Here is a 15,879-nt window from a genome sequence, read left to right as displayed (position 1 = left end):
TATATGTAAGAGGTACTTTTATTCTTCCCTCTTAAGAGTCCTTTATTATTACTTGACAGATGATGAAACCAAGGCCCAGAGAGGCTGAGTGGTGGAAGCAGCGGCATCCAGACTCCAGTGTCTTACTTCGACCCTTCATCTCACTAAGCCTCTTGCCTGTCAAGTGGGAAAATCGCTCCTACGTCAAAGAGTCACTGTGGATATGACACACAGTGACATAACCCAGGCGCTCAGGGCCCAGCCCAGTGCCCAGTTGCGTACACAAATGTCTGCTATTGTTTTGGTCATGGCAACGGTGGTTCTAGTGTTTCGACTGATGCGGACGAGCTATGTTCAGCAGCCCCACCCGTCCAGCAGCAAACAGGGGCGAATGCTGAAGTGTCCGCAAACTGTTTCTGGTATCTTCCTCCCGAGTCCTGAGCACTGCATCTGGGGCCACCCAGCCAGCGGTGGGGGTCTGCTGCCCCCTGCTGGCCGCCGGCTTCCCGGGAGGCCCTACCCAGAATTTTCCAAGTACACTGACTGATGCTGCCGACAGCTTAGAGACTTTTATACCAATTTTTTCCTCCAAAATTGTGCTCAAGATACAAACATTGTAACAGCGAATAGCAAATTTGAAAGAAAAACCCTCTGTCTCACCAGACCCAACAGAGCCCTGTTTCCACCGTTCTGGGTTTTCATCAGGCTTCGTTCCCACAGGAGCTCCCCAAACCACCACCCTCACACAAGAAAAAGCTGCAGTGCGCTGAGTCCTGAGGGCTTGAAACTGGGTGTGCTCCTAGGGGCCTGGGCCCGGTCTTCCCACAAGGTGACATTTTCTGCCAACATTAAATATCTAAACTGTCGGAGATTTCCATTCACTTACACATGTAGTCACAAACAAATATTTACTAAGTGCTCCCTACATTCCCAGTACTGTCCTAAGTGCTTGGGAACCATCAATAAACAAGGCAAACAGAATCACTGCTCCTGTGGGGTTTTATTTCATTTTGGTTTAATTGGATGGGGAAAAGAGGAAAGACTGACAATAATCAATAAAAAAAATAAATAAGTCAATTATAGAGTGTGTTAGAAGGTGTTAAGTGCTGGGGGGGGGGGGGGGGGAGAAAGATCAGAGCAGGATAGACCAGTTGAAAAATGCCCTGGGAATGGGAGGCCAGATTGCCATTTTAAAAAGAAGGGTCAGGGAGCCTCTTTGAAGGTGAGAAAAGACCCAGAGGCAGTGATGGAGCCAGCCGTGTGGCCAAGGGAAGAGCATGCTGGATAGAAGGGACAGCCAGTGCAAAGGCCCTGAGTCAGGAGTGTTGCAGGTGTGTCCGAAGCACAATGGGAGGCCAGTTTAGATAGCTGCTTTTCTCCTGAGATTCAGGGAAATGGTCCTAGTGCTTAAAAAAAAGACAAGAAGAAAAAGCTTCCAAACCATTTCTAAGGTACAATTCTGAAATTGGATGCCCTGCATTAACTGATCCATTGCTCTGACCCAGAGAGGCCACAGACAACAGCAAAGCCACCAGGGAAAATTGCCTGCAGGAAGGTGCACAAATAGCATTCAGGGAGAAACCAGAGAGCTTCTTACAGTTCCTGGTGGGGAACCCCATGAGAGCAGAGGTGGAGGGGCCAGGTAACAACTTGGCTGACTGCGGAGGGGTACCCTGCCCCACATGCACTGGGGGCAGCCCAGGTGCTCATCCAGCTCCTGCCTGTTGCTCAGACCTCACTCCTCTTTCATAGGGTCATGAGTCATGCCCAAGTTTTATGAAAGCCAAAGAAAGGGTCACAGGGCTGTAAGACCCTTAAAGAGCTGTGTCCCGGCACCAGGACATGGTGCAGATTCAAAAGCGAAGAAGCATGGAGAAGATCAGCTGAAATGATGGGTGCTGCCCAACTTGAATGAGTTGTGTGGGAAGCCACCGAGGCCCTCTAAGGACAGGTCTTGTCCATGGAGAGTCCATCAGGGCTGATTCTGGAGAAACAGTCAGCCAGGAAGGATGGAGAAATGGTCCATGAGAGCTTAGATAGATACAAGTACAAACCTGCAAGAGTCGGCAGTCAGAAGGATGGGAGGGGGTCCGCGCACCTTTATCTCTGCACAAATCCAAAAAACCTTCCTAGAAACAGGGAAATTTTAAGCAGAGTAGAGAGATCAGAAGGGAAGGGAGGTAGAGAGCCCAGGGGTGGGGGAAGAGCAGGTGTGCCCAGCAGGCATCCCATAGGTAGCACGCAGGAGAAGGATGACCCATCTGTGGGGAAGTATGTGGATGACAGATCTCTGGGGAAGCCTGAGGAGATGGCAACCAGGAAGGAGGCAGAGTCCGATGGAGCCGTGGCAGCTGCCTGGGTCTCCAGGGTGGGGGGAAGAATCTCTCAGTCTGGGGTGCCCGGAGGGCTCAGTGGGTTAGGAGTCCAACTCTTGATTTCATCTCAGGTCATGGTCTCAGGGTCATGAGATTGAGCCCCACATAGGACTCCATGTTGATCACAGAGTCTGCTTGGGATTCTCTCTCTCCTTCTTCCTCTCCCTCTGTCCCTCTTCCTGCTTGCTCTCTCTCTCTCTCTCTTTCAAATAAATAATAAATCTTTTTTAAAAATCTCTCAGTCAATTAGCTCTTGAAGGCTTCCTGGACAAAGCGCCCTCTTGGGAACATTTTACATTGCAGACTGCAGAAGGGACATGGGTTCTTCAGAGCACATTCCCAACACTGGGTGTGGCCTTCAAAAGATACGGGGGCAGGAGGGGACAGCACCAAAGTGGGTGATGGATGAGAGCACCCGGGATGAGAGGGTGTGGAAAGAGATAATTGGAGTTACCTGGGAAGCCCCGGAAAGGACATTTTATGAGCTGCCTGCTGAGACAAAGGAGGAGAAATCACAGCCTCCCTCTGACTAGTTCACAAAGGCTTCCTGGAAGAGGTGGCCAGCCATTCAGGTACATTCCAGGCAAAGGTGTGCCCAGAGAGGAGGCTTGGGCGTAGGGAGAGAGGTGCAGGGAACCTATAGGGCCTAGTGACAATAAATGAGAAGGAGGCCAGGAAAGAGAGGTCAGGCTCCCACCCAAGAGTCGGTTCCATGAGCGGAGGGGTGGGTAATGAGTAGAGCCAGGCATGGGGCTGTGGGTTCCCTGTCTCTTTCTTCGGTAAGACTAGGCAGCAAAGGCCCAGGTCCCATGCGACTACACAGATTCTCCAGGGCAGCTGTGTCAGACTGGCCTGGTCTGTGAGTTTCTTACCTGCCCTGCACAACCCGGAAACAGCCTCATGAAGGATTTAGCCTCCCTCTCCAGCCCAGCCCCTCCCATGCGGGGAGCCTTCCTGAGCAGCTGCCACCAGCCCTGGGCACGACCACCATCTGCCACAATGTAAACGTCACCCAGCTCCCGTGAGCCCACCCCGTGCCAGGTTGGGGCCCTCACTGTTGCCCACTCAAGCCCTTGTTCCCCCAGGTTTCCTGAGTACCCTAGCGTCCTCTTCCCCACCCTCAGTGCCCAAGCCCATGCCCAAGCCCAATTTGAGGTAGAGGGTTGGGAGAGAGAGAGAGAGAGAGTGTGTGTGTGTGTGTGTGCGCGCACGCGCGTGCGCACGCATGTATATATTGGAAGCAAGGAGAACAAGTAGCTCAGAAGCCTCTCTCTGGGACGAAGCCTCCACTCCCTCCTGCCCCCAAGGAGAGATAGAATCAGATCTAGCTCCCTCCTCTTCAGCAAGCTGAAGGAGAGCAGAGGCTGATGGGAGCTGAGGAGAGGAGGTCTGTGGGCAAAGGGCGCACCCATCTTCTCTTCCCGTGCTCACCTGGTCTCTTCCCCCTGCCATGGTCAAAGGGCCCAAATCCTTTTTGGTTCCCAGCACACCAGCACCGGGCCCACACAACAGGCAGTCAGGAGCTCACTGTCCAAGGCGCCAGGAGACATGCCTGGACCCAGGCCAACGGTGCCCCCACTAAGGAGTGGGTGCTGGGAACCCAGCCCCCGCACTCCTCAGCCTCCTCGCTCCACCCCCAGACTCCACCCCAAATTTTTATACTAGTGAAATCAGGTTAAAGGAAACATTAAAAGCAGTCTTAAAAGGGTAAAGAAGTCATAAATGTGCAGAGGATGTGAAGACCACGGGTGGGGCAGGGAATACACCCACTCCCTGCCGGGAGAGGGGGGTAAGGTGTGGTAGAGGCGTTTCTGATCAGAAACAAGAATCCCTTTCCTTCATACAGAGTGCTCTGGTCCCCAAAGCACAGCTTGTGTATTATCCACATACTCCTCTCAATAACCCAGGAAGGCAAGGATGAATTCCACACGACAGACTAGCACACAAAAGCTCAGAGAGGCAAGAGCGTTCCCCAGAGTCACACAGCCAGGAAGCATTGAAGCGGGCCCACGGACCAGGTCTTCTGACTTTGATTCCATTGCCCAGCTTGACTGTGATCTAAAGATCCTTCGAGGCCAGCTGGTGAGGCTGCCTGCTTCTCCTCACCAGCTGCCCAAAGCCTCCCTGCTCCCCTGCCTTGGAGGAACACATGTGGAGTGTGGAGACAGAAACCAACCAGCCTGCTTCTGGGTGAAGAGCTGCAGGGGGCCCAGCCATGGAGATGAGGGCAGAAGCAGGACAGAACATCAGGCGCAGGAGGAAGGATTCAGGCTGTGGCCCCACAGTGGCAGTGTTTGATTCTGAAAGGCTCCCCAGAGGGTCTGTCCCCCTCGGAGGATGCTCCTCTGCTCTTCTTCCCTTCTCGAAGTTCCTAACACCTTGGGTGTCCGGTTAGCCTCCCTGGAGGCAGAGACCACATCTCCCAGCTTTGTGCTCAATGACCATTAAAAGAATAGCAATCATTATCCTAATAAGTAGCTCCAGGATACACGGGGAAGCAGGGACATTCTGAGGAGCCAGACCCCCAGAACCCCCGGGAGCCAGAAATCACAGCATCCTCAGACAAGAAAAAGCCACTTTCCTCTAGGGGAGACAGTTTGGGGGCCGGAGATATGCCCCTCCTCTGGCTGGGGGTCTTGGAAGGAAGAGAGACAAACAGAACCTATTTCTTCTTTAAGAGCAGAGGGAAAGTGCCCAGAACAAGTTCATAGCAGCTAGGTTATCCCAGGATTCAGTTCTTCCCTCCTTGCAGCGCAGTGGGAGAAAGTGGTTAAAGGGGGAGGCTTCCCATTATCCACAAGTAGCCATTATTGTGGCCACTGAGAGTGGAGTGGTTTGCAATTTTGCTGGGTGAGAAATGAAAGCTCCAAAACAGAGCCTCTGGGCTGGAATCCAGAAGGTTCTAAGATCCCATGTGCTCCAGCCCTCTGTCCTGCCGGGAGCATGATCAAAATGGTCCCACGGACCGGAACCACCTTCCAGGCCACGGTGCCTGGCCGGATCTGGACTTGCCTGATCCATCAGCCTCTGAAACACGACAACTTACTTGAGAGTATCTCTTGCATGAAGCCAGGAGGACAGAGGTAATGCACTCTCGGGGCCTTGCCCAACCGGGGACCCTAGAGCTTCCCCCTTGAGACAGTGGCCCAGCCTCTACCCCGACCCCAGCCAGCTCAGACTGTTGCAGAGTTCAAATCCGTCTCCGGCTGTGGGTTGGGGCCATCCTACAGGGAGACTGCGAGAAAATTAATTGCTTAATGTATGTAAACGAGCTTTGAAGATGAAAAGTGCAAACACAGTGTCCCTAATAATATCTTCAATACCTTTACGGAGGCCCCGAGTCGCCGCTGAGCTCACCTTTAAGATGAGTCTTTGGGGAGTTGCTGGCAAACTCCCCAAGCCAATAAACAACATAAAATGGCTTTTCACTCCTTTTATGCGGCCAACCCCAGCTCTCCTCACCCATAAAAGGACCAGGGAGGATCAGAGAGGCCAGAGGATCCTAAGCAGCGCACCTGAAGCCTTCACTTACTCCTGCCGCACTCAGCCTCTGATCAGACCCGCACGATGTCCTGCCGCTCCTACAGGATCAGCTCAGGCTGTGGGGTCACCAGGACCTTCAGCTCCTGCTCAGCTGTGGCCCCCAAAACTGGCAACCGCTGCTGCATCAGTGCCGCTCCCTACCGAGGGGTGTCCTGCTACCGGGGGCTGACGGGCTTCGGCAGCCGCAGCCTCTCCAACCTGGGCTCCTGCGGACCTCGCATGGCCATGGGCGGCTTCCGTGCCGGCTCCTGCGGCCGGAGCTTTGGCTACCGCTCCGGCGGCGTTTGCGGGCCCAGCCCGCCCTGCATCACTACCGTGTCCGTCAACGAGAGCCTCCTCACACCCCTCAACCTGGAGATCGACCCCAATGCGCAGTGCGTGAAGCATGAGGAGAAGGAGCAGATCAAGTGTTTGAACAACAGGTTCGCTGCCTTCATCGACAAGGTCAGTGAGGCCTGGGATGGTCCGGAGAAGGCCCCGGCCAGCCTTCCCCTCAGGAAAGTCCTGGTGTGTTGGGGAGACAGCATGGAGCCAGGCCTGAGACAGCACAGGGAGAGAAACACATGCTAACATAGGCAGAGGATCCGTTTCCATCTTTTAATTCCAGCAAAGTGCACAGAGGGCCCCGTATGGTCCAGAAATGGAGTCTGTGGTCTAAAGGGTGTAAGTGCTTCTGGAGACAACACAGGAATATCAGAGGTGCCCCTGGAAAACTGGATTGGGCACTGGGAGCTACAAGAGTGGGCCATAATGGGGAGAGTAAAAGGCTCGTGGCTCCTAGCCAGGCAGCTTGGGGAAGTGGGTGGGCACCGCTCAGAGCCACGCTGCCTCCCTATCATTGTTCTGCCCCTGGGCAGTGTGAGACCTTGGGCATGTCACTTGTCTGGATAACAGAACCCGCCTCATATGTGCGTCGCAAACATGGATGGATTCATGCTTGAAAAATGCTGGCACACAGTAAATGCTCAATGAATGTTCACTGTCAGCATGATTCTCCCAGGGCAATAGTGTGACAGGAGGTGTGACAGTAAATCACCCATGGCCAGCACAGCCGCCTTCATGGACGGAGGGCTGGGAATGGGGAAAGGGGAGGCCAGGCTGGAGGTAGAAACCCAGGAATTTAAACCCCCCCCCAAACTGTGGGTCTGCCTTCCAGGCCCCCAGTGCCCTCCCTGCATGTCCACGAGGCCTCACTCTGGCCGAATAGATAGATCTGGCCTCTGGGCTTGGGGTCAGGAGTTTTGTTATCATTTTCTTGTTAGTGAGTTTGGTTCATCCTCAAAATGACCCAATGGGGGAGACATTAGTATTTCCATTTTTTTACTATCAAACTGAAGCTGAGCTTAGATGAACTGCTTAGACATACCGCCGTGGGCAGGTGAAGGGGACTCAGGAGACATCAGATCCCAAATCTCACCAACAATTTGTGTGACAATGAACACGTCATCTCAGTTTCCCCCTCTGTGCTATGAGGGAAATGATACCGCCCCCCACCGGAGGGTTAAGAGAACAGAATGGGACTGATACATGGGCAGAGACAGAGGGATAAAAATAGAGATACACCGTTCAGATCCCAAATCTCACCAACAATTTGTGTGACAATGAACACGTCATCTCAGTTTCCCCCTCTGTGCTATGAGGGAAATGATACCGCCCCCCACTGGAGGGTTAAGAGAACAGAATGGGACTGATACATGGGCAGAGACAGAGGGATAAAAATAGAGATACACCGTTCACCCTTGAACAACATGGGTTGGAGATGAGCAAGTCCACATCTATAAGGATTTTTTTCAATATATACAGTACTATAAATGTATTTTCTTTTCCATATGATTTTCTTAATAACATATTTTCTCTAACTTACTTTGTTGTAAAAATACAATACTTAATACCTAGAACATACAAAATGTATGCTACTCTACTGTTTAGGTTATCAATGAGGCTTCCGGTCAAGGGTAGGCTATTAGCAATTAAGTTTTGGAGGAGACTAAAGTTATATGGCAATTTTCAAATGCGTGGGGTAGGGGTGCTCCCTCACATTTTTTTTCAAGAGTCAGCTGTAGAAATAGATAGATGTGTGTGTATCTTAGCATGGGCCCACATAGCACACAGTAAGGTTTCAGTAAGTGTCCCGTGGATTAAAAAATGAGGAACTGCTAATTATTGTCATAGTTAAATTTGTCAAGCATTGACCATGTGTCAGAGATGTCCTAAGCATTTTCCATGTATTAACTTGTGCAATCTTTACAACTCTAAAGGAGGCACTATTTTCATCTCTGGTTCAGAAATGGGCACCCAAAGTTTAGACAGCTTACCTGCTCCAAGTGGCAGAACTGGACTTGAACCAGACCTCTGGACTTAAGCCCAGGACGCTTTCCCCCACAGCCACACTGCCTCCTAGAGGGCTGGCAGCAAGACCCCTTGCAGCACAGACACTCTCGGCCCATGCTCCTGCCTTGGTGGGCCCCAGCTCCTCAGTGAGCGTCCAGGACAGAGAGGGCTCTGGAGGACAAGGCTCCTCCCAGGTTCCCTGCCCACCCCCCCAGTCTCACCCTCCCACCCTGAACGCAGGTGCGCTTCCTGGAGCAGCAGAACAAGCTGCTGGAGACCAAGTGGCAGTTCTACCAGAACCAGCGTTGCTGCGAGAGCAACATGGAGCCCCTGTTCAATGGCTACATCGAGACTCTGAGGCGGGAGGCTGAGTGCGTGGAGGCCGACAGCGGGAGGCTGGCATCGGAGCTCAACCACGTGCAGGAGGTGCTGGAGGGCTACAAGAAGAAGTGAGTGTGGCCAGATCCGGGGCACACAGGGAGCATGGGAAAGCTCCACCCTCAACCTTCTTAAAGCAGCTGAAGTTTCCTGCCTGTCTAGGAGCAGGGGCTGCCTGGAACCCAGCGGCTATCTGGGGCTGGGCCTAGATGTCTTAGATTCTTTGGCCCCACTCTCCCTCTTGGAGGCCCTGTGGGTCTTAGAGTTGCTTTCGTGGGGAGTGAGGAAAGGCAACCCAGTGGAGTTCTAGAGCTCTCTGTGGTCCTCCCCATCCATCTCAGCTCACTTTATGATGCTCACTCTGTGTTTTTGCTGCCCAGGGCACTGGCTCTCTTTGGATCTGGGATGCACAGAGGACTTTTGATTTGGGGAACAGAGCGTGCATTCCCTGATCTCATTCCAGAGGCAGCGGGACCGGGGGTGGCCTAAGCCAGGCTGAGGCAAAGGCTGGGCCAAGAATAATGCACAGACTAGACCACAGAGAGGACAAGATAAGAATCGCAGGGACTCCATTCCTTGGGACCCCTGGGAAGGCTGGCCCAAAAGCTGGGATGATGTCCAAGCCCCCACCTCTCAGCTGCAACCCCTCTCTCCCCCCAACCCAGGTATGAAGAGGAAGTGGCTCTGAGAGCCACGGCAGAGAACGAGTTCGTGGTTCTAAAGAAGGTGAGGGGGCTGCTCATGGGGCAGGAAGGGAAGGGCACCCACCCAGACAGCCTCCAGTGGGGGCCATCACCACGTGGACCACAGAGGCCTCCTCCCACCCCACACGCCCTCCTCTTCCCTCCACTGCCAGGACGTGGACTGCGCCTACCTACGGAAATCCGACCTGGAGGCCAATGTGGAGGCACTGGTGGAGGAGTCTAGCTTCCTGAAGCGTCTCTATGACGAGGTGAGGGGCTGCCCTCACCTGCCACCAGGGCAGGGGAGGCGTGAGGACCTGAGCAAGAGGGGAGGGGCTGTGTTGTGTGTACATGTTTGCCCATGTGTGCGGTGTGTGCATGTTTTCTCATGTTGCACAACTGTGTTAGACACAAGAGGGTCACATTGCACAACTGTGATAGACAACCATAATAGGTAGGTGCCAAGGGAGAGCCTGGCATGCTTGTTCGAGGACCACGGAGCGTGGCTGTGATTCTCCATGTCTGTGAGTGCCTGTGTGTGTCGCAGTGTGTGCGTGGGCTGGTCTGGGGATGTGTCAGTCGGTACCTGGGTCAAAGATGGGGGCCAGGGTGAGTCTCTGGTTAGAGAGGGGTCTTAATGGACACATCACTAGTCCTGGAATTCAAACCCCAGCTCCACTGCTAGGTGACTTGGAGAAAACCTAGCATGAGGTTGAGTCTTCCCATTTGTTCATTCAGAGGCCCCTTCCGGCTTTCTTATTTTATGATGTACCTATGTGTGAGCGAAGGGGGAAATGGAGCAGGTGGAGCAGGTGTCATGTGACATGATGACCAGCGCCCATCCAGGGAGGGGATACTGCCTCTAAAGCTGGAGCCCATGGCCCAGACCAGGCACCAGACCCAAACGCATTGGCTCTTGGCCTCCAGGAGCTCCAGGTGCTCCACGCCCACATCTCGGACACCTCGGTCATCGTCAAGATGGACAACAGCCGGGACCTGAACATGGACTGCGTTGTAGCTGAGATCAAGGCTCAATACGATGACATTGCCAGCCGCAGCCGGGCTGAGGCTGAGTCCTGGTACCGCAGCAAGGTGAGGGGTATAGGACATCTGCCTCCTAGACATGGAAGTGGGAGGGAAGCCAGGTGTATATTAAAGAAGGCCTCTTTTGTCTGGGGATTTTGATTAGTAGGGATGGAAAGAGGACAGACAGCTCTCAGTCTGGACGGTAGAGCAGGGCTGCCATGTATAGTTGCACAGGCTGAGCACTGTACAACCTGCAAATCCTCTGTGGTGTCCAAATGGGTGGGAAACTGCATCTTGAGCCTCAGGAACATCTCTGCTCCCCGCCCCCACAAAGTGTGAGGAGATGAAGGCCACAGTGATCCGGCACGGGGAGACCCTGCGCCGCACCAAGGAGGAGATCAACGAGCTCAACCGCATGATCCAGAGGCTGACTGCTGAGATCGAGAATGCCAAGTGCCAGGTAGGGTATGGGGAGGGGTTTGAATGTCCAGCACAAGCAGACTCTTTGCCCCCAGGAGGGCAAAGGCCTGGCCCCCATCGGGCTTCACAGTGTGCCTATGGGGAAGCAGGGACCCAAATAACTCACACAGCCTTTGAAGTAGGATGTACCATATCACCAATGTCACCCTCCTGGGCCACCCTATGACAACCACCAAGAAGAGACAGTGAAAGCCCCCATCTCCACCCTCATCTTCAAGGTCTCATTAAATACCTGGTCCTACATAGTTAACCGGAGCCCCCTCTCCCTGGCCCAGCTCCATGAGCTCAGATGAGCCAAGCTGCGCCTTCTTTCTCTCATCCTTGCTCTTACATCCCCTTCCTCATAGCGGGCCAAGCTGGAGGCCGCCGTTGCTGAAGCAGAGCAGCAGGGTGAGGCAGCCCTGACTGATGCCCGCTGCAAGCTAGCGGAGCTGGAGGCCGCCCTGCAGAAAGCCAAGCAGGACATGGCCTGCCTGCTCAAGGAGTACCAGGAGGTGATGAACTCCAAGCTGGGCCTGGACATCGAGATCGCCACCTACAGGCGGCTGCTGGAGGGCGAGGAGCACAGGTGGGTCTAAGGAGCATCTCCCTTTGTGTAGAAGGAGGCCCTGGTCCCCTGGGACTGTGTTTCCCTGAGTCCCAGTGTGAGCTACGTCTCTAAGCACGGCTAGTGCAGGTTAAGCTTCAATAATAGTCATAATTTATCAAATACTTACAGGTTTGGCCTGCACTGAGTGCTCATTTTAATCCTCACAATCCAATTAGGTCGGGTCTCATTTTTCATATCCAAAGATGAGGAAGTAACGCTCGGCGTACAGTGACTTTCTCGTGGCCTCAGTTAATAAGTGCAAGAGGCACAACGTGTCCCCCAGTACTTTCTTCTGGTACCTCCTCCCCACCCCCCACTCCCTAGCCCCAGGAGGCTGCAGCTTGACCTGCCACACTGTATCCCTTGTGCCCTGTGAGGAGGTGTGCCCCGTATATGCCAGCCCCTCCACACTCTTATTTCCCTGAGCCCGACCAGCGCGACCTAGGCCGCGGGGTCACTCAGATGGGCAGGAGCTCAGCCATGCATGCCACCTCTGCTTAAAGTCAGAAGGCTTTCTCTGGTCAGAGAATGGTTAGAGAAAGGCGACCATGTAACCCAGACTTTGGGGCATACCCCGCCCACCTTTTGGAGGGAGGAGCTGTACACAGAAGGGCCCTCTCTGTCGCCAAGCAACAACCTGCTTCCGGGATCCGGCTGGGTTGTCCAGAGCTAACAGAACTTTCTTTTCCCACAGGCTGTGTGAAGGCGTAGGCTCCGTCAATGTCTGTAAGTGTCTGCTTAAACAACGGCCTCTCCCCCTAAAAAATGGCTTTATTGGTGGGTAAAGCTGAACCTGGAATGCTTCCGAACAGAAGGCCTTTCCTCCTCCCCTGGCTCCTCACTGGAGAACGCCATCGGGTTTAGGGATGGTGGTGTTGAACGCCCTCCACTGGTGGTGATGGGAACTGCAGGCTTTGCTCTGCCCCCTCTGGAGGAGGGTCTTCACTTCCTTCCTATCTTTGTCCCCTGGAAGGACTGAGATGCTGGGAGGAACAGGGCCTGAATTCTTAATCACTAAACCCCTTTCAGGAGGAGGAAGCTTCTGCTAGTCAAAAGCCCGTTGGGGATTATCACAAGGTTGAGGAGGTCAGGGCAGGCCACCTACCCACCTCGCCCCCTCTCCCCCCCTACAGGTGTCAGCAGCTCCCGCGGGGGAGTGGCCTGTGGGGGCCTCACATGCAGCACGACTCCTGGGCGCCAGATTGCCTCTGGCCCTGTGGCCACCGGTGGCAGCATCACGGTGATGGCGCCTGACTCCTGTGCCCCCTGCCAGCCTCGCTCGTCCAGCTTCAGCTGCGGGAGCAGCAGGTCCGTCCGCTTTGCCTAGAGTCCCGGGCCACCTGTGTCCCCGTCCCCAGAGCACGGAATGGTGTGTGAATGGAAATCGTGTGCTTGCTTCCGGAATCTTCCACATGTTCCTACAGAGGGAAAGACCCTCGGCCACGCTCTGGCACCTTCTCATTCTAGGGAGTTGTTTCCTGGTTCTCCTCTGGGCTTCAGTTAGAGAGGCATTCCCAGTCCTTCACCTAACTCTGGTTTGACTCCTAAAGACCGTGGCCAGTTTGTATCATTCTCCAAGCTGTCTGGGACACTACCGGTCACCCAGGGTGGCTGGACATCATGGGAGCTCGGCCTTCCCGGGAGACAAGGAGTGAGCCTACCTCCCCGCCAGGTCTCCTACAGGCTGAGAGTCTGAGAGGAAATCCTCCCTCCCAACAGCAGTCCTCCCTGTCTCCTGGCTGGGAGTTCTGCAGGAAGCATTGGCCCAGGGTTATTCTTGTTTGTGTTTTGCTTGTCTCTCTGACTGACTCCCTTCTTCGGGTTAACCTGTCCCAGCCAAACTCCTCATGTGACCTCCCAGCTGAGGGGCTCATTACGGAGGGGAATCCTTTTGACTTGGCACAGGTCTTGCTATTCATTGCACCTTTATACATTTCAAAGAAAACTCCAAGGTTGCTCCAGACCTCCCCCTGCGGGTGCAGGTGGGGTGTGTCCAATGCGAGCCAGTGGGATGGAGAAGGTTAAGCCACTTCCTGAGTCTCCCTCTTGTTACGACTGTCTGTGGGTGCCTTGCCTTCTGGGTTGTCTCAGTCTGTGTTTCAATAAATGCTGCTTTGATGCAAGGATATGTGGTCTTGTGAATGACAATGTCTCTGCCCCTTCCCATTGCCTTAAGTACAACCCTCAGCCCCATCCCCAACTGGCAACACTTAACCAGATCCAGGCGGTGTTTCCCTAATCCTCCAGTGATTGTACCTCTTTTTGTCTGCTTCCATGGCCTGATTCCAGCTCAGCTCTCCTCAGTCCAGTCTGGCCTGGACCACAGCTCCAGCTCCCCCAATGACCTTTTATTCCTTATCCCCATGCACACCCAGCAGCCTAAAATCCCACCCCAGATCACTCTCAGCCCCTACGACCTAGTTCAAACCAGTTCCCAGCATGTGCCTGTGCTCCTGATGCCAGTCACCAGCCTCCCTCCATCTCCTCCTTCCCCACCAGCTCCTCAGCCCTGTGCAACCACCCTCTACCCAGTGCCGATCTTCCCAGATGCAGACTCCACCCCATGGAGAGAAGCCCACCCTCTAAGCCCCAGGACCATCCCACAGAGACACATAAGCCATCCCACATCTCTCCTCCACTTGCCCTTACCCAGTGCTCTCTCTGTTCTTCCTACCTACACTCCCTCCCACATGCACAGTCCCCCAACCCCTGCCCCACCCTGTCTCCAACCCTGAGGATCTCAGGTTCTAACTTTGTGGTTCAGGGCTCAGGATGTGACTGGGTGTGTATGGAGCCTGGATCAAGCTAGAAATTCCTTGGGAGCAGAAGTATCTCCTCCTGGCTATGAACACCCCCCTCACACACACACACACACACACACACACACACCTCACCCCCAGGATGGAGCTGTAGGACATGTCGGGCCTGGGATGGTTGGATGAACTCAGGCAGCTGTAGAACAGGAGGAGCAGATATCAACCCTGTTGGACTCCCCTCCTTTTCTCCACTGGGAAAACAGACCTGCTGTCACCATTCTAGGTGGACAGCCACCTGCCAGCCCCCTCTACTGCCCCATCCCCCAGCCTTTCCCTGAGAAGAGAAGTGAAGGCTCTGTGCGTTCTGATGAATCCTTGCTTTAGGCCCAAAGGGTTGCAGCTCCAGTGGAGGGGGTGGGGGTTGGGCTGCCGCTGGCCTCTTCTGGGAACTCCAGCTGCTGCTGTTGGAGATTTGCTGGCTGCCAGTAGGCAGGTCTGCTCTAAATTTCCCATCCACCTCCCTCCTTTCACTCACCTCTCTGCACCTCAAGGGTATGGTCTTAATCGCAATAGGACAAAGTTTATACATTTTTATTTATTTTCTTTTATTTTTATTTTTTATTTGACAAAGAGAGAGATCACAAGTAGGCACAGAGGCAGGCTGGGGGTGGGGGGGAAACAGGCTCCCTGCTGAGCAGAGAGCCCGATGTGGGGCTCTATCCCAGGACCCTGAGATCATGACCTGAGCCGAAGGCAGTGGCTTAACCCACTGAGCCACCCAGGTGCCCCCAAAGTTTAATTTAGGACACATCATTCGTCCACAGAAAAGGTTAAAAGTCAGGGGCTGAAAATCAAAACCTGAGCATGAGCTCTGCCATGTCTCAGTAAGTCATGGGGCAGGAAGTGGCCTTCACACTTTTTACATCAACCTGGGTATCTGTGAGCTGAGCCTTCCTCAGCTCTGCTACCTCCCGTGGTTCTGGGTTGCTGGAGTGAGTCTGGGGGGGAAACACCTAGATGTTGCCATGGGTCTGGGCCACGCACAACTAAGACACCAAATCTGGTATCCCCAAAATAGGACATGATGCACTGAAAAGTCAAAGAGCCACAAGCTGGGAGATAATAATAAGTTTTTAATGAGTTTCCATGCTTTGTGCACAAAGACCAGTCAACGGACTGGGCCAAGCAGAGGTGTCATAAGGATGCCTTATAAGGATGAGACCTCCCCTCCTCAGTCCTCCCTGCTGCCAACAGGGAGAATGCAGTGCAATCTCTTCCAGTTCAAAGGATCCTGGGGTTCCAGGGCCCTCTCCTGATGCAAGAACTAGTCTCCACACATAGCAAAAGATATAATCCAGGGACAATGGAGGATTAAAGTTTAATTAGAACAAAAATTTTAAGAAGTCAAGTGGTCTGAAATCAAGAGATCAAGTAAATTCTAGAGCAAGTAACCCAAACAATAAAGTTGGCCCATGTGGGTGATTCCAGAGCTCTTTCCTGGGCTCATTTTCCCTCAAAACTCCACATGCCAAATAAGACCTCCATCAGAGAAAAATCAGACCTTCTGTTTGTATTCTACCCTATTCAAATATTCATTCCCCCTAAAATACAAGGGTCTCCAAAGGATGAGGGAAGTATGGATTATAGTCTTTAAAAAAAAAATCAGATCAGGTTAGGCGTTGGCATCTTCGCTTTCTTCTCTGAGGCCACAAGCTCCCCTTCACCGAGTCTCAAATACC

The 15,879-nt window shown here is 53.5% G+C and overlaps 1 protein-coding gene across 1 annotated transcript in view; it reads left to right on the top strand.

The window, feature by feature from the left end:
* LOC116593807 (keratin, type II cuticular Hb5) overlaps positions 1-13,504 on the top strand; it is a 63,959-nt gene extending 50,455 nt beyond the window's left edge. Inside the window, exons 1-9 of the mRNA XM_032348295.1 lie at positions 5,865-6,341; positions 8,469-8,677; positions 9,272-9,332; positions 9,463-9,558; positions 10,217-10,381; positions 10,650-10,775; positions 11,143-11,363; positions 12,079-12,110; positions 12,518-13,504. Of these exons, the coding sequence (XP_032204186.1) occupies positions 5,922-6,341; positions 8,469-8,677; positions 9,272-9,332; positions 9,463-9,558; positions 10,217-10,381; positions 10,650-10,775; positions 11,143-11,363; positions 12,079-12,110; positions 12,518-12,711 (1,524 nt within the window). The 5' untranslated portion in view covers positions 5,865-5,921 and the 3' untranslated portion in view covers positions 12,712-13,504. Of the gene's footprint in view, positions 6,342-8,468; positions 8,678-9,271; positions 9,333-9,462; positions 9,559-10,216; positions 10,382-10,649; positions 10,776-11,142; positions 11,364-12,078; positions 12,111-12,517 lie in introns of the transcript that reaches the window.
* The last annotated feature ends 2,375 nt before the right edge of the window (positions 13,505-15,879 follow it).

Source organism: Mustela erminea, chromosome 6, assembly GCF_009829155.1.
Source record: "Mustela erminea isolate mMusErm1 chromosome 6, mMusErm1.Pri, whole genome shotgun sequence".
NCBI classification, from domain to species: domain Eukaryota; kingdom Metazoa; phylum Chordata; class Mammalia; order Carnivora; family Mustelidae; genus Mustela; species Mustela erminea.
Note: the sequence above shows the minus strand (reverse complement) of the source record. Positions and strands in the feature narration are given on the sequence as shown.